The sequence below is a fragment of the Amphibalanus amphitrite genome, unplaced genomic scaffold, assembly GCF_019059575.1.
Source record: "Amphibalanus amphitrite isolate SeventyFive unplaced genomic scaffold, NRLGWU_Aamphi_draft 001076F_arrow, whole genome shotgun sequence".
In the NCBI taxonomy this organism is placed as follows: domain Eukaryota; kingdom Metazoa; phylum Arthropoda; class Thecostraca; order Balanomorpha; family Balanidae; genus Amphibalanus; species Amphibalanus amphitrite.
Window position 1 is genome coordinate 125,291 of NW_024882570.1, and position 21,693 is coordinate 146,983.

Consider the following 21,693-nt stretch of genomic DNA (forward strand, 5'->3'; position numbering starts at 1 on the left):
ACCGATACCAACTTGGGTAAAAGAGGCTGTGAATTCGGTAAAAAGTTGGCATTTCCCTCAGTTTCTGAAGTTGGTTTGGTTTTGGTATTTTCCTATGGTTATTGTTGGTATTTGGTTTGGTATCGGTATCACGATTTTCTATAACTGACATCACTAATAGGTATCGTAACTGTGAGCTGGTCTGCTGTATTCCCGGGGTTCTCCCCTCCATCCGTAAGTTATGACCTATGGTGATCACCTCGAAACGCTGGATGATGGTGACGGCCCATTGGTAATCAGTAACTCTAAAACAAGGTTCAGGATGTGTAACTTGTATATTATATTCTGCGAATGTAACGCTTATGCGAAAGACTGCTTAAACCAACGAGCCCACAATCCATTCTCAGCTATTAATGCATGTGAATGACGGTGTAGTCATACCGCTTACAAACTGATGAACTATGACAGCATAGGCGATACCCGATGAATGAAACGGTGCGGGTAATAGTGCAAAGATGAAATTGTACATAACCTCACAAAGCATGAAAAAGGACATCAACGAACACGAGCCTAGTTTAAAACAGAAACAGCCTGTGTTTTTCCAATCTGCGTTTATGCCACGGATTGTCGTGGGCCAGAAAATCGGCGGCAGCTGTCGGCTCGCCACAACAAAAAGCCAGTTATGGAGCCTCGATTGTTTGGAGGTGGTCTTGTGTAGCTGATTCTTCCCGGAGCCACGATAGCTTGGAGGTGGTCCTTTGTAGCTGATTGTTCCCGTTAGCGCGTGCCGTGTTCGCCGCCGTCCCTAGGTCGTGCCGAACTGCGCCGGTGGGCCGGATGCGCCGGGGCGTCGCCGCCCCTTCCACGAGCCATGCAAGTTCTCGTACAGGTTAGAGAAGGGCTTCTGTGCACGTCGATGGGCTCTACCGGTGCTGGAGACGGAGGGAGCGGGAGGATCCACCGGCGGCGCCGGGCGCGCGTAGATGCTGCAAACAGAAATCCGATGGTAAGTAAATCCGATGGTGATCAGTCATCAAGTTCAATGGGCGCCCTGAACGACATTGTCGTACACTCTGCGGTATCGCTGTATCTGTTTTCAAGATTATTGATAATGTTAAAGGGACTATCCCACCTTTAACATGGGGTTTGAGTTGAGATAGCCAAGTTTGCGGCGAGGTTCAGAAACCACTATCTATCTAGGTTGCAACCCCCGCGGCCTCTTGGTGTTGAAGAAATTCGTTCCCTTCATTTGAAAATGGGCCTTGTGCAAGGCCCTATCTTCAACATGGAGCGACCGTTAGTGTGACGTCACCTCGTTTAGTCATTCTGATTTAAAGGGACCCTCCCACCTTAACATTAGTTTTGAGTTGAGATAGCCAAGTTTGCGGCCAGGCTCAGAAACCACCATTTATCCTGGTCGCAACCCCCGCAGCTTTATGGTGTTCAAGAAATTTCTTCCCTTTACTTGCAGGGTGGGACCAGCGTGGTCCCTATCTCTTAACCATTACGGGAATCTGATGACGTCATCAGGCTTTCGAACGTCCGTTAAATGTTTGACTAAAACGTTTTGTAGCACGCGGTGGTATATGCTGCTTTGCGCGCAACAAATGCCGCACTTTCAAATAAAGTCGCTAGGAACAGCGGAGATCCCAAAAAGTAAACAAAAGTAAAAGTCTAATATCTTGAAAACCGGTGAATATTTTTCGATGAAATTTGGTACATATTCGTTTTTGCTCTTTCTGAACCGAGCGACATCACTTTCATGCCAATTCATTAACTTTTTTGAAGGTGGGAGGGTCCCTTTAAATGGGTTTGTTCGTTGAAAAATCGCTTAAAACTTGGTCTGAACTTTGTTGTGGTGCCTACAGAGTAAAAAGAATCAGCTTTATGACAGTAATGTGGCCTGGGGAAGGAGGTAATTTTGGGCTGTGACGTCACATATTTGAAAGTTTGTGTTTGGAATATGGGAAGCCTAAGATGTTTTATGAAAAATAAATGCCAGAAGCGTGTTCCTGGTCATCCAATCTATAAAGTCGGGCACAATTTATCTGGTTTTAACAACATTTTAGAAGGTGGGATAGTCCCTTTAAGGCGCTCAGTTTTTTATTGTTCTGGCTGTGTATTTTCTCAACCTTTTTTAAGTTATTTTTAATTGCGAATGCTGATAGTCATTATGTTACGAACGCCCCTAAACCTCAATTATGATCGTGTCGCGGATCGACTGTAGACCGGCGTGTCACTACCCCCTGGCACCGTGACCGCACACATCACACAGGGAAGTTTCCTCACGCGCCTGTCAGCACCCACCTGCCCTCGCGTGCCACGGTGCTCCAGAGCCCGGCACCGCCGCGCCACAGCAGGCTGACGCGTTCTCGGTACTGGTGGAACGTGTGCTGCGCGGTCGTCGGCTCCACCTCCAACTCTGACGGAGCATCCGGCGCCACCTCCACAACACTCTTCTGCTTTACGGTCCGTTTTGAGCTGACCCGGCTGTGCGGGCGCCGGCGGCGACACTGGCAGAGGTGGAGGGTGAGCAGGCCCACCAGGAAGCCGGCAGTGAGTGCCACCGCCGCGGCCACCAAGACGGCCGGGTCGGTCCACCACGGAGCCAGCTCGACGAGCTGCAGCAGCCGGGCGGAGCGCACCAGGCAGCTGGAGCGGCCGACCGCCAGCCGCAGGTCGCCGCAGACGCCGCCGTCGCTGCCCTCCCCGCCGCAGCCGGTCACCAGCGGCAGACCCTGTCGGCAGCGACGCAGCGGCTCTTGTAACGCCTCCACCGCCTCCCCCGGCAGGCGGTTGTCGGTGAATTTGCGCACGCGCAGTCGCTGCTGCGGACACTGGACGCGACACGCGGGCGAGCCGAGACGGAGCGCCGCCTCCGGTAGTGGTCCGATCGGCTGCAGATGGCTGCCGCTGATGTGCACAACGTCCGAGCACACGTTGCAGAAGGCGCCGGCCGATAGTCGGTCGATGTTGGTCTCGCTGATGGCGAGCTGCACGCGGAATGCCAGTCGGATGCCGGCCGGAGCCAGCGCTCCGATGGTGCAGCGCTGCATGGTGAGCGAGCCGCGCGCCACCTCCATGACAATGCCGTCCGGCAGCAGCGAGTCGATGGTGGTGTCGGTGAGACGCACGGCCGTCTGCTCCGCGCCGCGCCGGCAGCTCTCCGACTCCCGGCGGCGCTGCACGCTGATGCCGCCCCCGTCCAGCTGGCCGATGGCACTGTTGGTGACCGTGACGCCACTCCACTGGACATGCTGGCAGCTCCGCCACCGAGCGACTCGAGTGTTGATGACGTCCAGCTTCCACGCGTCCGAACGATTTCTGACACAGCTGAATGTGTCGTTGCTGAGTGTTGTGATGTTTTTGTCGCGGATCACGATGCGCCGCTCCTGAAACGAGGCTTCGCGGTGAATGTTGTCTCTATGGTGAATTATCTCCATTGGATGCTTACAATCGCACTGCAAGACTGGCTAAACGTCTGTGAATCTGTGGTCAATATCAATTAATTAGGGTAGACTCTGAAACCACGATTGAAGTAGAATTATCTCTGGCATGGAAAGTTGAGAGAGGAAAATGCTATTGCCTGCTCTGAGTCATATTTATCCATAGCTCTGGCGTTCACCATTCCTCACCATTTCCAGCACCTGAATGACGCTGCTGCAGTTGTCGATCGACTCGGCACTGTTTCCCGGCAGTTCACCCAGCTTCTGTGCCGAAAGTGGCAGAACGGCTAGCAGAACCGACAGTAACAGCCTCGTCCTCACATCTTGGTCTGCAAAGGAAAATGAAAAAAAAAATAACTAGATCAATTACGGTACGATTTGACAATCATCATTCATCACCCATAAAAATACTATGAAAAATGGCTTACATAGGTTGTTACGGAGCGAGCGAAGCGAGCGTAGTCTTTCCTTAGATTAACGGAAATTTCTGAGTATGAGCGGCCGGCCGGCCGGCCGGCCGTGGTCACGCTTTTGCGAGGCTTATATCTCAGCAACCACTTGACCGATTTACACGCGGTAATTTTTGTAGGGTAGCTTCATTCCTTCTACCAAGCATTGGACTATTCCTGATGCATGTGGGTGACCCCTTATGCACGTGCCACGTGCAAAACGAAGAGGTGTCCGTTTTGTAATTGTTGCAATATCTCGGTAACTACTTGGCCGATTGCGCTGAAAGTTGGCATGTAGGTAGGCACCCACTAGGCACTGCATATCCATGTGCCAGAGTTGGGGTGCTGCTGCACGTGCGCACATGCAGGGGTCGTTTCCAGATCTCGAGAACGGCTCGACCGATTGCGCTCAAATTTGGTACACAGTTAGGGACCGGTTAGTAGGGTGCCGTGCACAAGTCAGTTGGGACCCATTTTGCACGTGCGCACGTGCAGGGTGCCGCTTCCAGATCTCGAGAACGGCTGGGCCGATTGTGCCCAAATTTGGCACGTTGGTAGAAACCGGTTAGTAGGGTGCCGTGCACAAGTCAGTTGGAGGTACCCCTCACAATTTCGCACGTGCAAGGCCCACCCTCTCGCTCGCTCCGTTAGTCGCCCCAAAAGGCGTTATACTGGTGATACTGCGTATGCTCGTGGATGTGTTACATTGCAGCCCGGTTCGCATTCATTGAATGTGGTCCGGCATAGGGGCAAGAGTGGGGGTCTGCCACGATACCCCTTTCTCACAGAAGAGCTACTTTACTATCGCTAAATACATCCGTCAACTGAGGGGCTACACCAGCGCACCCAGTTTCCAACCACGATAGTTAATAAACAGTACAATATCTTGTATCATGGCCACTTTGGGCCATCGTATACACTGTCAAAGCCTTAAATGACTGTACTCACCGAACATGGCGCTGCACTCTCAGGTCCGCTCTTGTCCCTGGAATCCTAGTCGCCTTTGGTCTTCGTCTTCTCTGGTCCTTTATGTCCTGTCACATTATAATTTCTTGTTATAATGATAGAGACGGTCTGTCGTCTCAGCCCACTCCACCCTCGCCCGCCGCTCGCGCTCGGCACGAAGACTGTGGTGTCAGAAGGCGCTCCCTGCCGCCGAGGTCTGGTCAGTTGCGTCGCGGCGGACGGCGGCGAGGGGCGCCGGCCGTGCGCGTATCGGCCTGACGTCCGGCCCGCGGCCCCGCGCCGTGAGCTTCCTTTTGCTGCTGCTATCGGTTCCACGTCAGCGGTAGGTCACACTGACCTGGCTGCAGCGCTGCCGCGGGGAAACACCGGGCTGGGTGGAGTTCAGTCGGCGCTCTTCCTGCTCTGTGTGTGGTGTATTGTATTGTGTAACTATTTTGCATTGTTAGGTACTGTGTTGTCGTTTTTATTGGTTACTTCGGCACTCTGTGTATTGATTTTTTTTTGCGAAAGTCACCTGCGCGGAGCATGCCCCTTTGACAGGCTAAGCCTAAGTTTTCGAATATTCCATTTCTATATGCGTGCTACAGGTATGCCTGTAAACTTGCTACTGGTTCTGTATGTATCTACAGGTCTGCGTTTAGATGCTAGTTTCGTGGTCGGTGGCCGTATGGTTTTGCCTTTTCTTTTGCTTGATAAGGAGTGCTGAGCCGATTTCAACAAATCATTACAACGAATATCGTGTATTCAAACGACAACAACTCTTTTCCACCTCATTAACTATATGTTATAAATGTGACAGTCACACTGAACAAAACGCACGCACCCATACTCGCACTCGCATGCCATGTGACATCGTGGCATCGATTATCGAAACGCCGCTTCCCGTGAAACGTGTGACTTCATTGTCCATCTGTGACAGTAGTACGCGAGCGGAGCACCGAGTCTTGACGCTTCGTATTGTACGCGTGTTCACTTTCACTCGTGCCCGATCACTTTTATCCTGCCACCTTTTCACACTGTTGCCGCTCGTTGGCATCACCAATATGTCTGCACACAGTCACCTTTACCGACAGGGTGGGTCCTTTGCTCAAAAGCATTCTGTCCTCGCTTGCATCGCACTAGCGCCGCATTTCTAGAAAACAGTGACTAACTGAGAATCTCAGGAATGCAATCGAATGCTCTGCGACATTCATTTCAATGTATTTGTTCGAAAGTCTTAGACTACGTACTTTGCGTACCTATGTATCATTATGCGCTTTTCGGAATGTTCTGGAGCTTGATCAGCGAGCGCAGTGTGACGTGTTTTGGTCATCATCCGCTACCTGGCACTTGTCGGACGTGGGCAGCTGGTCACTCTGACTGCTGGGCGATTGGCTACTCCTAATTAACGTCAAATGAGCTAACTCAACTGCTGCGATCATGCACACAGTTCCTCCACCTTATCTCAATCTTAACCTCGAGTCCATTATATTTGCGTGTTGTGCAGGTTTCCGTAGATGTGCCTGGCTGTTCCGGGCTCGTCCTCTGTGACTGGCCACTGCTGGTTGGCGTAGACCGGCTCTTGGTCGCCCCCCAGCCACTTGTCTTGGTTCTCGTAGACCGGTTCGGCCGCGGAGGGCGGCTGGGCAGCAGCCCGTCTCGGCTCCCGGCGCGGCTGCTCCCGACTGGGTGGCGCCTGTCGGTCCTTAGCGGGCCGTGTAGGCCGGGGACTGCGCTGTCTGGCTGGCTGCGCCGCCGGCTCCGGGGCAGGGCTCGGCAGGAACCGACCCCGCTGCTGCTGCGGCGTGCCGGTCGCTGCCTGACGGGTGGGAGTCTGGACTGGGTAGGCCGCGTACCGGCCGTCGGCTGACCTGGAAACGCAGAGAGAACTTGAAGTTAGTGGAAAAGCGCCGTGATTGGTGCGGCAGGTATGTACAAGAAAGGCGAGCAGATAGCTGCCGATAGGTACTTCTGAATGATTCGTTTCTCTGAATTTCGAGTACATTTAAACGTTTGTTTGTCATGCACATTTCCGTCCAGGCGTAGCAACGAAAACCGCTTGCGCCGCTCGCGGCCTGCCTGCGGTGCTGCCAGTTTCGACGGTATCTCACCTGCTGGGCACGTCTGTGGAGTCGGCGGCTTTGGCTTTCGGCTCCGCTCTGCCAGTCGACTGCAGCGGCAGGCTGATCCCCTTATCATCTGTCTCCTGTATGTCGCACGAGTCGGCCCGACGGGAGCAGAGCGTGCCGGCTGGGCGACCCCACGGCAGGCACCTCGCGGCGAGGAAGCCCACCGCCAGGAAGCCGACCGCTAGCGCCGTGGCCACGCCGGCGATGGTGCCCTCGTGGTAGCACCAGTCGCCGCCGGGCTCGGGTCCCGGCTGCGGCGCCGGCTCGCTGAGCAGGAAACTGGACACGCTCTCGTTGCGGTCGCTGCAGTGTGACGAGTCCCCGAACTGGCGGTAGTCTTTGCTGGTGTGCTCGGAGAGGACGCCACAGAGTCTCAGCGCCTCCCGCAGCCAGCCGAGCTGCGTGCACGACAGCCGCGTACCGTTCACAGCCACCTGGCGCTTGTGCGAGTACAGCACCTCGCAGTGGGGGTTTCCGCGGCTGGGCGCGCAGGCTGACGAGCCGAAGTGGAGCGCGTGTGGCGGCACGTGCAGGAACTGGTTGTGCTCAAGTGTCACCCAGCTGGAGCAGACGCGGCAGAATGGATCGACGGCCAGCGCGCCGACGATGGTGTCCTGGAGCCGGAGCTCCGTGACCAGTCCCAGCTGGAAGGCGTGCGTCTCGAGCGCCCCCAGCGTGCTGTCGGTGATGTGCAGCAGGGCGCGCCGCCCGTCCAGCGTCACGCCGCCCCGGTCCACCCACTGGATGGTGGTGCCGCTGAAGGTGACGGCGATACCGCGCTCTGGGTCCTGTTGCCGGCAGTCCCATGCCAAGCCGGACACGTACTGGATGGCCCTGTGGCCCAGCTGTCGGATGGTGCAGTTGGTGACGGTGATGCTGGTGAAAGATTTCATGTCGTTGGCGCCCCATTCGCCAATGGTTGTGTTGGTCAGTTCCAACGTGGCGTTACTCACATTCGAGTACATCGGGAACGTGGCCTCGGCGATCGAGTCGAAGGCGCTGTCGATGATGCGTAGGTTTGTCCCCTGCAAATACAATATTTGAGTTTCTGGGCCTTCCGAAACCACACACAGTTATGAAATGAGTGACGCATATGTCGTAACCTGGCCTGCCTTAGCATAGGTAATGCCATCGAGGACAACTCTTCTCCCTTCATTGATAACTGTACTGCTAAGAACAAAAAGTTTATGTGCTTGGTAGCATTTATATTCTACACTTCAGCTTACAGTGGACCACATTAGATCCGACTATACGCTCTGCGCATTGCACAAACCATCCCCTGTGTTTCTCTGTGACAGAACCACCATGTCCTGTGTTTCTCTCCTCTCTCTCTCTCTCTCTCTCTCTCTCTCTCTCTCTCTCTCTCTCTCTCTCTCTCTCTCTCTCTCTCTCTCTCTCTCTCTCTCTCTCTCTCTCTCTCTCTCTCTTCCCCTTCTCTCTCTCTCTCTCCCCTTCTCTCTCTCTCTCTCTCTCTCTCTCTCTCTCTCTCTCTCTCTCCTCTCTCTCTCTCTCTCTCTCTCTCTCTCTCTCTCTCTCTCTCTCTCTCTCCCTCTCCCTCTCCCTCTCCCTCTCCCTCTCCCTCTCCCTCTCTCCCTCTCCCTCTCCCTCTCCCTCTCTCTCTCTCTTTCTCTCTCTCTCTGCCGTGAGTGGTCCTGTCACCTGTTCAAATAGCGGCGGCGGCGGGAGGACAGGACCGGAGAAATCCCTGATCTCCAAGGTGCCGTCCTCCACCTCCACCCAGGCGCTCTCCTCCAGTGGTGGTTCTGTAGCGTTAGCTGAGAGCTGGGCCCGTGCCTCCTGAACAGAGCTGAAGCCCAGCAGAAACACCACCAACAGGTGCAGATGGCGACCACAGGGAGCTGGATAGAGTGGGGTGTCAGCCACACCTGCCTGTACGCAGCGAACGCGGCGGAACCGGGGTGGGCCCAGCGGCGTAATATTAGCGAGCATTCAGCGCACGTACGGAAACCATGAGATAGGCGACATGTAAGGGGTGGTTGGCGGGGTGGACCGACCATCCAAGTTCCGAGGATAACCATTCATTACGACGTCGCCATGTACAGAACTGTTGTAGCACTCTGGAATGGTTCATGAACGGTTTTTGTTGAAAGTAATAAGTGATTTATAATGTTGTAAATGCATGTTGCGTTTCATACGCTTCAAGAATCCAGACAGCTTCTGCGGTCCTATTGATGCGATCATTTAACTTGCTAACTTTTTACCAACCTGACATCTCGAGCTGCCGATACTGATGGCCTGTGTTCGGTACTGCGTCGCTAGTTGCCTGTCCTCGGTTGCCGGCGGCGTCAATCACTGGACCCAAGACAGTGCCTTCAGCTAGAATGTGACAAAACACTAGTTCATCTGCCCATTACCATCTAGCTAACGCCCTTCGCCGCGCACTGTCGATGCGTTCACTGCTGTTCTGATACACATCGCCCTCCGCTGTGATACCCCGCCGTGCGCTATAACAAAGCGCTATCCTCTGTGACACCACACCCTTCTCTACTGCCACTATCGCACCACAAACCCTGTCTCTGCTGCTGCGGCGACCGCCACTGCCACTGTGTCCGCTGGCCGGCCGGCACTCGGAACTCCCGGCGACGAGCCGTGGCCTGCTGGGTTCCCTCCGGTCGCTGCAGATAGAGCACCACTTCCGTCCGAGCCGGCGCCGCGCTGGACGGACCCTGAGCCGGACATTTCGCGAAAGTAGACGCCGGACCCCAGTCTCCGACTGGGGTTATATTGAGGAACTGTCGCCGCTTCAGCTGTTTGACTAATGGCTAGGGAGTTAAATGTCGCGCGCGATGGGACTCTCCTTCAATTTAAGGTCATTTTTGCCAAGTGCGGTAGGAGCGACGGCACCTTGAGCCGACTATCGGCGCCGTCAGACCGGAATCCAGAGCAGCGCAGGATCTGTGACACCCATCGGCTATGGCTAGCGTAAATTATTCGTCAGCCATGTGTATTGGGCAGCGGCAGTGCAGCCTGTTGGGACTGCAAGGGGAGCGGACGTCCCAGGGTGACTCGCCCCTCCCGGCGCGGCTGTCCCGTCCCATGTAGCGCGACTGTCCCGTCTGGGCCTGGTATCAGCGGAAGTCCGGCGCTGGCTCCGTCTCCGGTGTGGCTGGCGTCACTATCCTGTCCACCACCGGGTCTACTGTGGACTGTTGGCTTATTGTGGGTTGTTTTGTCCACCACCGGATTCACTGTACACTGTTCTTTTCCTCACCGGGTCCACTGTGGACTGTTCTGTCCATCAACGTATCCATTGTGGGCTGTTCTGTATGTCACCGGTCTCACTGTGAACTGTTAAGTCTGTATAAGGTTCACTATGGACTGGTTGTGTCTGCAACCGGATCCAACTATTCTGTCTGTGGTGTTAAACGGATCCACTGTGGACTGTTCCGCCCACCTCTTTGGAATGGCCTGGACTCGCTGTCTTTTCCTGAATTCCTACTAACGGCTACCCTCTATCTCGCTCCACAGGAAGGAAGACGCATCCGAGCGACGACTGCAGACCTGCCTCGAGAATGACGCCATCGATACCAAGTTCGGCTTCGACCGCGCCCGCGATGGCCGCGAGCGGGTCGGGTGGCTGCTCAACTTTCACGCCGTGAGTGTGACCTGGCCTGGCCTGCGTCTTGTCCTCTTGGCGCCAGAGGCCTGGCTAAACCGTTCTTACCTTGCTCAACCGGCTTTGGTTTGGCCTTGACTGAGCTTTTTATGTTTTGGAGAAAAAATAAACCGAACTGAAGTGACCTGGATTTGTTATCTTGTTTTGATCGTTGCTGTTTTTATTGCTGATTGAAAACATGTAATTTCGAATAATTTTGAAGTCGCAAACATGTAAGTCGGTTGCATCGTATTAAGACAGATTCGCCTCGATGTAGCTGTTTAAATGTGGCTCTATCATGCGACATTGTGCGTTTTTAACGCATCGCTTGACCACTACGCGGTCGCCAGACTGAGATACTGGACGAGGACAAACGGCTGGTGGCCGCCGTCGACTACTATTTCCTGGAGGAGAGCGGCGCCCGCTTCAAGGTGTCGCTGCCGTTCAAACCGTACTTTTACATCCTACCCGAGGAGGGCACCCACCAGGAGATCGCTGCCTTCCTGTCCAAGAAGTACGCCGGAGTGCTGGCCGCCGTGGAGCCCGTCTCCAAGGAGGATCTCGATCTGGTGGGTGTGGAGGGGGGTGAGAGGGAGTTGCTGCTTGGTGAGGTTGAAGTTCGGTAAGTGACGAGGTTGGAGGTTGGTGGGTGGTGGGTTAGAGTGAAAATTTGCATAGAAACCTTGTTTGCTTGCCCGATATTTCACAAACTGATGAGGCCCTAACGGTCGGCTGTCACTAGTGGAAAATGCTCGGAAACGAGTCATATGGTGTGTTGAGCGAGATGAAATAATGTTTGGCTTATTGATTATTTATTAGCTGATCGCTGCGTTTAGGCCATGTGGCATCCAGTGACCTTACTTGACCTCTGTCCGACACCGACAGCCCAACCACCTGGTCGGTCTAAAGCGCAACTTCCTGAAGCTGTCCTTCCTGACGACCAACGAGCTGCAGAAGGTGCGGAAGGACGTGGTGAAGGCGGTGCGGCGCAACCGCGAGCGCCGGGAGTCACAGGTGGGTGCTCAATCACCGCTGCTCAGTCACGGGAGAGAGGAAGACTATCTACTTCCTGCTGCCTTATGTACAGCAGGAAGGAGGCTACATAGCTTTGTCGGAAGCTGTTGTCCTGTATGGGTGGATAGGAGTTGCATGGAAATGTGGCGAACGGAGAGGTGTCCTACCACATTGAGACTGGCTGTGTCCCCAGTGTGTGTAATGGTCTCACAACGAGTGTATTCTATCCTTGGTCTGATCCTGATGTTATGTGAGTATTGTATCGTCTTACGGCTCAGTTTCCACCCAATCCATCCAGTTAGCTGTGTTGACAATCTGGCTCGGTTGTCCACCGGCTCTAACAGCCAGTTGTGTGGACTTCAGGTCACCGCCCACTGCAGCTCACTGCTCATCATAACTGACCTCTGACCTCAGGTCGTCATTTGCCGTAACGCCGTAACACTGTTGTGCCGTTTTCAGACGGCCTACTCGGAGCTTCTGACGTCTCACATGGCCGGCACCGGCGGCGATGAAGTCACTGATAACAAAAACCAGATGGACAACGTCATTGACATCAGGTACGATCGACGACCGGCTGAGCGAGCGTTCTGGGGTGAGGGAGAAATCCTTCTTGATACTCTCCCTGGTGAAAGGGTACGGGTTCAGCAACCATCCCCTGGGCAGAGTGTGGTTGGGGGAAGGGATGTGAAGTCAGACACTTTCTCTGCGATGCTTCCCCTAGCAATAACGGTCAGGCTTTACCGCGGTGACAGGCTGAATCACAAAGCCGAGTGTGTGAGGTGGAGGGGAGTGGGGGCCTGCGCTGTGACGATTGGAAGATGCTGTCTGCATCCCCGCCGGAGCTAGCGTGGGCATGTGCTCCGCCCGGTGACCTCACGGCTCCTCTGACGGTATCCGGGAGTGAGCGAGAGGTCCGGGTGGGTTGTGGGAGCCGGACCGACGGGCGGGGGATTCCACTATCGCCACTGGCTGACGTGGACCCGACTGGAAATAGCCCGGCGTATGAGACAGCGAGGGTCCGTCCCGCAGTTGCTTCCGATTTCCTATTTCACGTGAAAAGACGAGCTGTCGTGAGTCACCTTGCCAGCCTTTGTCGAGTGAATTCGTTGAACATTGCAAATTCGTTGTACCTATCCTTTTTCTTTTCATGGATGAGGAAGCCTGTGAGTAACTTCTAAGTGTAATCGATATATTACCTGAATGAGCCTCGTCTGGAGGATTACAACGCCATCCCGCCATTTAGCTAAACACAAATGATCAAAAATTTGGAATTAGGCGTGCAATCCTTGCTACCTAGTTACACAAAATATATCGAATTTCTTCTCTCGCGTGACTTAACCAGCTCTCCCCGCGGCCTCGTATCTCTTCTTTGCCCCTCTCCCATATAAACAACACCACGTACCCCTCTGCCACAGGGAGTACGACGTTCCCTACCACGTGCGGGTCAGCATCGACGAACACATCTTCATCGGCAAGTGGTACTCGGTGCGGAGTCGCGGCCAGGAGCCGCCGATCATCACCCTGCGCGCCGACCTACTCGAGTGGCCCGACTGTATCGTGCTGGCCTACGATATTGAGACGACCAAGCTGCCGCTCAAGTTTCCAGACGTGAAGACGGACCAGATCATGATGATCTCATATATGGTGGACGGCCAGGTGGGCAAACTTCGGCGGAAGAACGGGAGTAGTATGTGGGGAAGGGGGAAGGGAGATGATGTAGGTAGTTCAAATCATGTCAGCCTTAATTTGTTAAGTATGCCAGTAAACTACCCTATTGAAAATTTATCGCTGGATTAAGCCTCAGCATTAGCAGATGTGTCTAGCTGAGCGATATTTTTTCACATTTCTTTTAGGCTCAATTTGTCGCACTATCATGCTACTCTTGGGTCTCAGCCGTCCGTGCTTCCATGGGTGACTGAAATAGGAACGACTTATGTTTGCCTTCAACCTCCCACTCACGTGTAATCTCTTTTCACAGGGCTACCTGATCACAAACCGTGAGATCGTCAGTCAGGACATCGAGGACTTCGAGTACACGCCCAAGCCCGAGTTTGAGGGACCGTTCATTATATTCAACGAGCCGAACGAGGCGGCCGTCATACAGCGCTTCTTCGACCACATTCTGGAGGTGCGGCTGGCGTTCTGTTTAGGGGCAGCTGTACCGAGAGTAACGCTTTATAGTTAGCTGGTGTTTCAGAACGTATTTATGAAAAGTTTGAGTGGCATAGCAACCGTCACTAGGGCACGCCGGCCGTTATGCTCTTGAACTTTGACGTGAGTTATTGCTGATTGACTATTCGAATTGATAATATGTTCTACATTAATCGATTTGCTCTGAAATGGCGTCGCAGCCTGGATCGTAGTGACGATATAGCCTGACTGATCTATGTTAGTTAGTTAGCTCCTGACTGTCTTCATAGTTGTGTTGTTCGATCGGCACACTGCTACCCCGCTGACCACTGAAGTTGCAGCCTTCCCCCTCCCCTCTTCGTCCCCAGATCCGGCCGCACATTTTCGTCACCTACAACGGCGACTTTTTCGACTGGCCGTTCGTCGAGGGACGCGCCGCCGTGCATGGCCTGGACATGGCCAAAGAGATCGGCTTCTCCAAGAACAACGAGGGTATCTACGTGTCGCGCCCGAGCATCCACATGGACTGTCTGTGGTGGGTCCGCCGGCACTGTCGTCTGGTCTGGGCGGCTGCTATGCTCTGTAGTTAATTTAATATGCTGTGCAGCTTTGGTTGTCATTCATTGTGTGTCAGTTATTGGTTGCCGTGCCTCGATATTGTATTACTATGTGCTGCTGTCGTTTATTTCGGTAGCATTTTTATACAGCTATTGAGAGTTAAATCATCTTGATTCGAATGTCATGTCAGGTGCTGGTCAATGATACTTTTTCACTGTAGAACCAGTGGTGGAACAGTATCTACGCATTTAGATTTGCGTCCTTCGTTCAGCCGTTCGCTTTAATTAACCCTTGCCCCCACCCCTATCGTCCCTAGCTGGGTGCGGCGCGACTCCTACCTGCCCGTGGGCTCGCAGAACCTCAAGGCCGTGGCCAAAGCCAAGCTGCGGTACGATCCTGTGGAGCTGAACCCGGAGGATATGTGTCGTATGGCCAACGAGGAACCGCAGGTGGGTGGATTTCTGCGACGGGATATACATAGCCAGCTTACGTTTTGGGAGTAAGGAAGATTTGGCCCATGTTTGTGGGCTGAAGGAATCAGACCTCAGAGTAAGCGACGCAGCGTACGTATGTAAAGCCAGGGAAACATCTACGTCTGAATTGGAAGGGCATGGCAGCTCACGTTTGGGGATGGGTGCATGGGGCCATAATTTAGTTATGAAGAGGAAAAGTTATGACTCCTAATTGTCATGGACTCATTTATTCCGCGCGAGACAAATAATATGGTTTACACCTGTTCAATTGTGAGCTGACCATGAATTTAGCTGATTTTTTTCTTTTCCAGGTGTTGTCCAACTACTCGGTATCTGACGCGGTAGCCACGTATGGAAGGGCATGGCAGCTCACGTTTGGGGATGGGTGCATGGGGCCATAATTTAGTTATGAAGAGGAAAAGTTATGACTCCTAATTGTCATGGACTCATTTACTCCGCGCGAGACAAATAATATGGTTTACACCTGTTCAATTGTGAGCTGACCATGAATTTAGCTGATTTTTTTCTTTTCCAGGTGTTGTCCAACTACTCGGTATCTGACGCGGTAGCCACGTACTACCTGTACATGAAGTACGTGCACCCTTTCATCTTTGCGCTGTGTACCATCCTGCCGATGGACCCCGATGAGGTGAGATCGCCAGACATCGGCGCACGGCGCGGCCGAAGAGACTCAGGCGGAGTAGCTGGGGGAGAGGGACAGAGGGCTGCGCTCAGCTCTTGTACTTAGTGTCGTAAAGCGATTCTTCGACACCAGGTAGAAAGAGGTAAATACGAATCATTCGCGTTTTCTTATAAAATAATACTAGTGCAATATTACGTACGCAGCCGCTCTCTGTCTGGGCTGTGCTCTGAGACTTTAGCTCCGTCTGACTCTCCCCTCCCCACCCAGGTGCTGCGGAAGGGCTCCGGCACACTCTGCGAGGCGCTGCTGATGGTTGAGGCCTTCAAAGTCAACATCGTCTTCCCCAACAAGCAGGAGACGGTGCACAACAAGATCACCGAGGACGGCCACGTGCTCGACAGCGAGACCTACGTGGGCGGACACGTGGAGGCTATCGAGTCGGGTGTGTTCCGCGCCGACATCCCGTGCCGCTTCAGAATGGTGAGTGGAGGGACGCTACCGTCGGCTGTGGAGGGGCCTACCGCCGGCCGGGAAGGAAGGGTGGCGTAGTGGACAGTACAGATGCCTCTCTTCAGTTGCATGCCGGCCGATTTGCTCAGTTCGTAGCAGCCTTCTGTGATTAGTCTGGTCTTGAGCTCTAGCTTAAGAAAAACATTTTATCTGATACAGATTACTGGGCCCTTACTACAAAGGTGGAACAGTCGTTCACGTATGCTGCTTTGGGCAACATTTTGCACTGCAATTAAAATGCTTTCTCCTCTTGAACTTCTATCATTCTTAACGCTCAACCTAGCGATAACCATTCCCTATCGCACGGCCGTCAGGTACCGGAGGCGTTCCAGAAGCTATTAGAGAACGCTGACGCCACGCTACGGTTCGCCATTGAAGTGGAAGAAAAGATACCGATGGAGCAGGTGAGTGAAACACCTCGAGAGGTCCGCTCCGGCCTCCGGAGAGGGGCTGCTTAGCTGGCCCAGCTGTGTTTGTGTCGATTAGGCGAACATAACTATGTGGACTGCCTGTTTATTCGCGACTATGACAGTGAACGCCGACTGTGATCCCGTACCTGGCAGATACCGGTCACCACTTCTGCAGATACCGGTCACCACTTCTCTCAGAAACGAAATGTTCAAAATGCTGACATCATGACTCTAGTGTGACCTGACCTCTGAACTTGCTCTATGACGCTGTTCTCTAACCGAACCTGGCAATATTGTGGCAATTGACAGGTCTTTAATTAAGCGGCTGACCATGATGACCTTTCTTGGCCGTTACCTATTGATGCGTCCTGGTCTCCTTCAGGTCACCAACTACGAGGAGGTGCTCTCCGAGGTCCGGGCCAAGCTGGAAGACCTGAGGGACACGCCCAACCGGCTGGAGAACCCTATCATCTACCATCTGGACGTGGGTGAGTGTACCTCGGGGTGGCTCCCTGCAGCTTTGGTTGTCACGTTTATGTGAGCTGATGCGCACTGCAGCTTGGCATGGGTTTAGTACTGTGTCAGAAGTGGCCTTTATGGATATATTTGTTCATATTAATTGCTTTTGCTTTACTTGCCGCTACAATTACTGATCGACAAGGACAGTTTATTAATCGCAGGACAATTTTGTAATTTACATTTGCAGTGGTCATAAGCACCAGCACTTTTCGTGATCCACATGATGATTTTCTGGACATTCTTGAAAAAAAAATGTAGGTACCTACCTCATGCTTCAACCATTACTGGGACGTGCCGTTTCTTGGAATTACCAGTTCACGTATGCATATCATATGAGTTTGTATGACACCGACCACCTTATTTTTGACACCTGGCATTCCAAGTGACGACACTACAACGCCCTCCACCCCCGCTACTTCTACCCCCGTTCCCTCGGTCAATGGAACACAGTGTGTCCGGGTGTCTCGGCTCGCGCTGAGGTCGTGCCCTGCCACCGCCGCCGCGCCGCCTCATACTTCTCATACTCGGCTACCTGTTCGGCCGGTGCGCCCGGCAGTGGCACGTAGGGCGGCGCGTACGTGCGCGGAATCACGCCCGTTACCGGCTGTTCGACGGCGTGACGCAGCGAGGTCGGCTCGTAGAGCGGGTGCTGGAACTTGTCGTCGAACTGGAGCCGTTTCTGGGGACATGCAGATGAGACATGAGATGGGACATGAGTTGGGAGGAGACATTACGGGTCCCGTTGAGTTTTTAGTGTATGATTATCGGCTTGTTTGTCCTCTAAATATTGTACATTCTCGTCAATTTTCTGCGTAGTATCGCTGCCATCACGGCACTACAATTCGTCCTTACCTCTGCGTCGTGTTCTTTTTACATCTAATTTCTTAACTTCTAATAAAAGCTGTATCACGCTTCCTTCTTACCCCCATGCCGTGCCCGATTCTCACCTCCACACGGTGCCCAATTCTCACCTCCACCCCACACCCGGTTCTCACCTCTGTGCTGGCGGTGAAGGGCGGGTCGGTGACGGCCTTGTAGGACGGCCCGTCGTCCATGGCGCTGTACAGACAGCTGAAGTTGGTTCGTCGCATGCGGTGCAGGGTCTCACGCCACTCGCGCTCCACTGTGGGAGGCGGCGGAGGCGGCGGGCCTGGGTTGATGTCTTTGTCACTGTGCTGCAGGTACCAGACGAGCGCAGAGTCCCACTGGCTCGTGGTGCGCGGCAGGTGGTGGCCGTGTGTGAAACAGTTGGCCATGGTTGCTGACGGGTGATGACGGAGAGGCGGTGATTAGGTCCTTGCTGATTGATTTGACTGGTATTTAGAATAGTGATGCTAGGAAATTAATTAAACTGTGTGCGAATGATGGTCTGGGAGGTAATGTTTTCGTTGGAAATATCGAAAATGTTGAAAAATGGCGTTGGTTTTCGTTTGTTTTCATTTTTATTATTCCTTTCCCTCGTGCCCTTTTAATATACGACCCCTCAGCCTGCTGCGATTCACGTCACTACGAAACTGGATTTACCCCACCACATCCATATGGCCCTCTTTCTTACTCGGCGCTGACTGCAAGTTAACCGCCCGCTCTTCTATCTCCAGGCGCAATGTACCCGAACATCATCCTGACCAACCGACTCCAGCCGTCGGCCATGGTGGACGAAGCCACGTGTGCGGCGTGCGACTTCAACCGTCCGGGGGCGCGCTGTCAGCGCACCATGAGCTGGATGTGGCGGGGGGAGGTGATGCCGGCCAAACGGAACGAGCTGCAGCACATCCGACAGCAGCTCGAGATGGAGAGGTGGGTAGGATAATGGGTGGAGCTGGCTGGCGCGTAGAAGTGGCTTTAGCAAATAGGTATGCAATATGCATGCTCTATCGGTGTTTGTTGCGGTAGCAACCACATCTCCGCTGGCTTTATTTGAGCGATTGCTTTTCAAAATAATTTCGTTGTCGACTTGTCGACCAGAATGTTATCAAGTATCTTTTCTATATAGCCTTTTATCGGCCGTCTGTTCTTCACCAGCGGCCGCTCCAGTGGTTTACTGAATGCTGCGCTGTATAAGACATGCTACGTTCTTGTCCCATTCACTGACATCTCACCCCTCCATTGCTCCGCTACAGGTTCCCTCCGTACGTGCGCGAGCCGGGCGGGGTGCCGGAGCCGGGCGCCAAGGATCGCGCCTTCCACCAGCTCAGCAAAGACGAACAGGCCACCATCGAGAAGAAGCGGCTGTCAGAGTACTGCCGACGAGCCTATAAAAAGGTATGGCACGGGGTGGACACCGCGGACGCTGGCTTGGACCGCTCATCTATCGCCTTAATCTGTGTGCTCTGTTTCCCTTGTGATCTTTATTCTGCCTCAGGATGCGATTTTCTTACGATCCTGGCTGTTTCCGCATGACCGACTATTTCCCTTAGCTCTTTATCTGTCCCAGCATGTGTCCGCTCTTGTTTCCGATACGCGGCTGAACGTCCCGTACTTCCTTCGCTATGCCGTCCTGTCCTTCTGTGGCTATTTTCCTTGCCGCCACTGCCGTATAATTGTCCCGTATGCTAAAGCGGCACATTGTACCGTCTTTGACAACCAAACCCACGACAGGTGCACATCACGCGAATGGAGGAGCGACGCACCACCATCTGTCAGAGGGAGAACAGCTTCTACGTGGACACGGTGCGGGCCTTCCGTGATCGTCGCTACGAGTACAAGGCGTTAAACAAGGTACGGTGCTTTCGCCGCCGTCCGGCGTACGGGGTACAAAATGGAGGGGGGGGGGGGTATGTAGTAGGTAATGAACAGGCTGAACAAAAATAATTGGGGTTCCCAGGGCTGCGGAGAGCAGGGGACGGCTAAAAGTCGTTAGAGTGATATTTTTATGTGATGTTTTTTTTTTGCGGTGGCTGAGTGAGCTAAGTTCGATTATCTTCATTTTTTTTTTTTTGCTTCATCTCTGAGACCGTGATGTAAAGGATTATTCGCAACCTTACTACATATGTGACTTCTGTGCCTTGACATTAATATTGGTTAACTGAAGTATCGAGGATTACGCAGTGAGCTGACGTTCGCCCACTTCTCTGACCTGAGTGCTGTTTGCTCCACGCGCCCGACTCCTGTCCTGCCCTAACCTGACTGTCCTGCCCTAACCTGACTTGTTCCTGCCCTAACCTGACGCCCTGACCGTCAGACGGCCAAGAAGCAGCTCTCGGACGCTCAGTCTTCGGGTGACGTGAGCGCCATTAAATCGGCCAACAGCCGCGTGGTGCTCTACGACTCGCTACAGCTGGCGCACAAGTGCATCCTCAACTCCTTCTACGGATACGTCATGCGAAAAGGGTAGGTGTCAACGGGCCCAGAAATCGGCCAATGATCTTTGAGCAATTTGAATTGTGCGGCGTTCCTTTTACTGAGACGCTAGTTTTTATGTTGTGTTCAGATATGCCCATTTTTACCCGTGTTTTTTTTCTTGCCAGTTTGCGTAGTTGATGTTACGTTTTACGCTTTCCGGCAATATATGCGACCTTTTTTATCAGCATGCGTTTTCACTGGCTCGGTGTCCCACCTATGTGTTGCCGATATGTTCGTGTACATTAGACGATGTGCAATCGGCATGAGCGAACCGTGCCTCCCACGAATCATGTTTCTATTGACCCAGTGTTTGCGCTGTGCCGTCTTTTACACGCTGTCTCGTTAATATTCGTGTCTGCTCTTTGTATCCTCTTACCTGCTTGCACCACCCCGTTGTCTGCCGCATATATTTGTACCACCTTCGCACGGCGTGCCCTTACCACTGTCGCGTCACTGCCTGTCACCCCGTATCTGCTCTGCCGCCGTTCCGTAGAGCGCGCTGGCACAGTATGGAGATGGCCGGTATTGTGTGCTACACGGGTGCCGGACTCATCACCCGAGCCAGGGAGATCATCGAACAGGTCAGTGGGAGGCAGGAGATGTGTCGTGTTGAGTTAGTGGGAGAGGGAGATGTTTAACCCGCGCCCCGTTGGGCTCTGCCGAGCAACGCGCCCCGTTGGGGGGGGGGGGGGCATTTTGCCCCCCCCCCCCCTAAGATCTCGAGAACCACGCAACCTAGCGACAAGCGGCAAACGGTGTTGGATAGCCCTATCAGGGAACTACCTTGTGACCCAATTTTATTGACCCAGGTCAAACCGATGACGTCACAGGTCAGGTCAAAGGTCCAATTTTCACCGTTTACAGGCATTTCAAGAAATGCGTTGTAAAATCGAGTAAAATGCATTTCATTAAAAATCTTCGATGGGGAAATGTTCTTCAAACACATATTTCGCTATTTGAGGTCACCGATACCAGGTCAGGTCACAGAGGTCAGGTCACTGGGGGGTAACAATATGAAAGTGTCGTGTGATACATGTTTTACGGCCCATTTTACATGAAAAATGCGATTATGTGGGTCAGGCAGCCTTTCGGGCCAGCTTAGGTCACGTTTTGGTCAAGGTCAGGTCAAGGTCAGGTCAAATTAGGTCAAATTTCAAAGTTAATATTTTTGCATAAAATGGGTATCGAATCGATGCAGCTCGTCACGGGGAGTTCAATGGTGGTCTTTGTTTTGCCGTACGTGATCTAGAATCGCTAAAAATTGAGTTCAAAAATTTGACGTCATCATTTTTGAACAGTTTTTTCGCTATAACTTGGCCAAAAAACGAGATATCGATCTGAAATTTGGTATGTATATAGAAGAGCGCAGGCACTATCACATATATTCCGGTTTCTGCGAAATTCGGAAAATTTTTGGATTTTTTTTAGTTTTTCCAAAAAAAATCAATTTTTTGAATTTTTTGGGTCAAAACCCTAAAATTTTGAAAATCCGAGATAGCAGTTTTGTAGCACCGCTTTTTGCCTACTAGT

At 53.0% G+C, this 21,693-nt stretch overlaps 4 protein-coding genes across 6 annotated transcripts in view; 1 reads left to right on the top strand and 3 right to left on the bottom strand.

The window, feature by feature from the left end:
* Nucleotides 1–21,693, top strand: part of LOC122369823 (DNA polymerase epsilon catalytic subunit A-like) — a 48,739-nt gene that overhangs the window by 10,898 nt on the left and 16,148 nt on the right. For both annotated transcript variants that reach the window (XM_043344879.1, XM_043344880.1), the window contains exons 3-19: nt 10,438–10,564; nt 10,915–11,133; nt 11,450–11,578; nt 12,038–12,135; nt 12,994–13,234; nt 13,557–13,706; nt 14,077–14,243; nt 14,583–14,715; nt 15,275–15,388; nt 15,650–15,862; nt 16,207–16,296; nt 16,685–16,790; nt 18,420–18,618; nt 18,942–19,083; nt 19,420–19,539; nt 20,003–20,151; nt 20,657–20,744. In XM_043344879.1, the coding sequence (XP_043200814.1) occupies nt 10,438–10,564; nt 10,915–11,133; nt 11,450–11,578; nt 12,038–12,135; nt 12,994–13,234; nt 13,557–13,706; nt 14,077–14,243; nt 14,583–14,715; nt 15,275–15,388; nt 15,650–15,862; nt 16,207–16,296; nt 16,685–16,790; nt 18,420–18,618; nt 18,942–19,083; nt 19,420–19,539; nt 20,003–20,151; nt 20,657–20,744 (2,485 nt within the window). The remainder of the gene's footprint in view (nt 1–10,437; nt 10,565–10,914; nt 11,134–11,449; nt 11,579–12,037; nt 12,136–12,993; nt 13,235–13,556; nt 13,707–14,076; nt 14,244–14,582; nt 14,716–15,274; nt 15,389–15,649; nt 15,863–16,206; nt 16,297–16,684; nt 16,791–18,419; nt 18,619–18,941; nt 19,084–19,419; nt 19,540–20,002; nt 20,152–20,656; nt 20,745–21,693) is intronic.
* On the bottom strand, nt 296–5,088 carry LOC122369825. The gene is made up of 4 exons (XM_043344883.1): nt 4,823–5,088; nt 3,615–3,754; nt 2,287–3,371; nt 296–965 (listed from the first exon to the last, which is right to left on the bottom strand). Exons 1-4 carry the CDS (start codon nt 4,827–4,829, stop codon nt 785–787), a joined length of 1,413 nt encoding a protein of 470 aa, XP_043200818.1. The 5' UTR covers nt 4,830–5,088; the 3' UTR covers nt 296–784.
* On the bottom strand, nt 5,565–9,547 carry LOC122369824. 2 transcript variants are annotated; one of them, XM_043344882.1, is made up of 4 exons: nt 9,175–9,547; nt 8,608–8,755; nt 6,931–7,973; nt 5,565–6,690 (listed from the first exon to the last, which is right to left on the bottom strand). In XM_043344882.1, the coding sequence occupies exons 3-4, from the start codon at nt 7,911–7,913 to the stop codon at nt 6,306–6,308; spliced, it is 1,368 nt and encodes a 455-aa protein (XP_043200817.1). In that variant the 5' UTR covers nt 7,914–7,973; nt 8,608–8,755; nt 9,175–9,547; the 3' UTR covers nt 5,565–6,305. The 2 variants fall into 2 exon arrangements, with proteins under 2 accessions (XP_043200817.1, XP_043200816.1); XM_043344881.1 differs by having other exon boundaries at nt 8,608–8,807; nt 9,175–9,541.
* LOC122369826 lies at nt 16,953–18,278 on the bottom strand. The gene is made up of 2 exons (XM_043344884.1): nt 17,817–18,278; nt 16,953–17,500 (listed from the first exon to the last, which is right to left on the bottom strand). The coding sequence occupies exons 1-2, from the start codon at nt 18,075–18,077 to the stop codon at nt 17,258–17,260; spliced, it is 504 nt and encodes a 167-aa protein (XP_043200819.1). The 5' UTR covers nt 18,078–18,278; the 3' UTR covers nt 16,953–17,257.

Coding starts and splice junctions, on each gene's coding strand:
- LOC122369825 (XM_043344883.1), bottom strand. Junction 3,372..3,614: donor TCATTCAGGTGCTGGAAATG/GTGAGGAATGGT, acceptor GCCTCGTTTCAG/GAGCGGCGCATCGTGATCCG. Junction 966..2,286: donor ACCGTGGCACGCGAGGGCAG/GTGGGTGCTGAC, acceptor TTCTGTTTGCAG/CATCTACGCGCGCCCGGCGC.
- LOC122369824 (XM_043344881.1), bottom strand. Junction 7,974..8,607: donor CGCCGCCGCTATTTGAACAG/GTGACAGGACCA, acceptor TTGTATTTGCAG/GGGACAAACCTACGCATCAT. Junction 6,691..6,930: donor TCCACAGACGTGCCCAGCAG/GTGAGATACCGT, acceptor CTGCGTTTCCAG/GTCAGCCGACGGCCGGTACG.
- LOC122369826 (XM_043344884.1), bottom strand. CDS start 18,077: ATGGCCAACTGTTTCACACACGGCCACCACCTGCCGCGCACCACGAGC. Junction 17,501..17,816: donor CCTTCACCGCCAGCACAGAG/GTGAGAACCGGG, acceptor GCATGTCCCCAG/AAACGGCTCCAGTTCGACGA.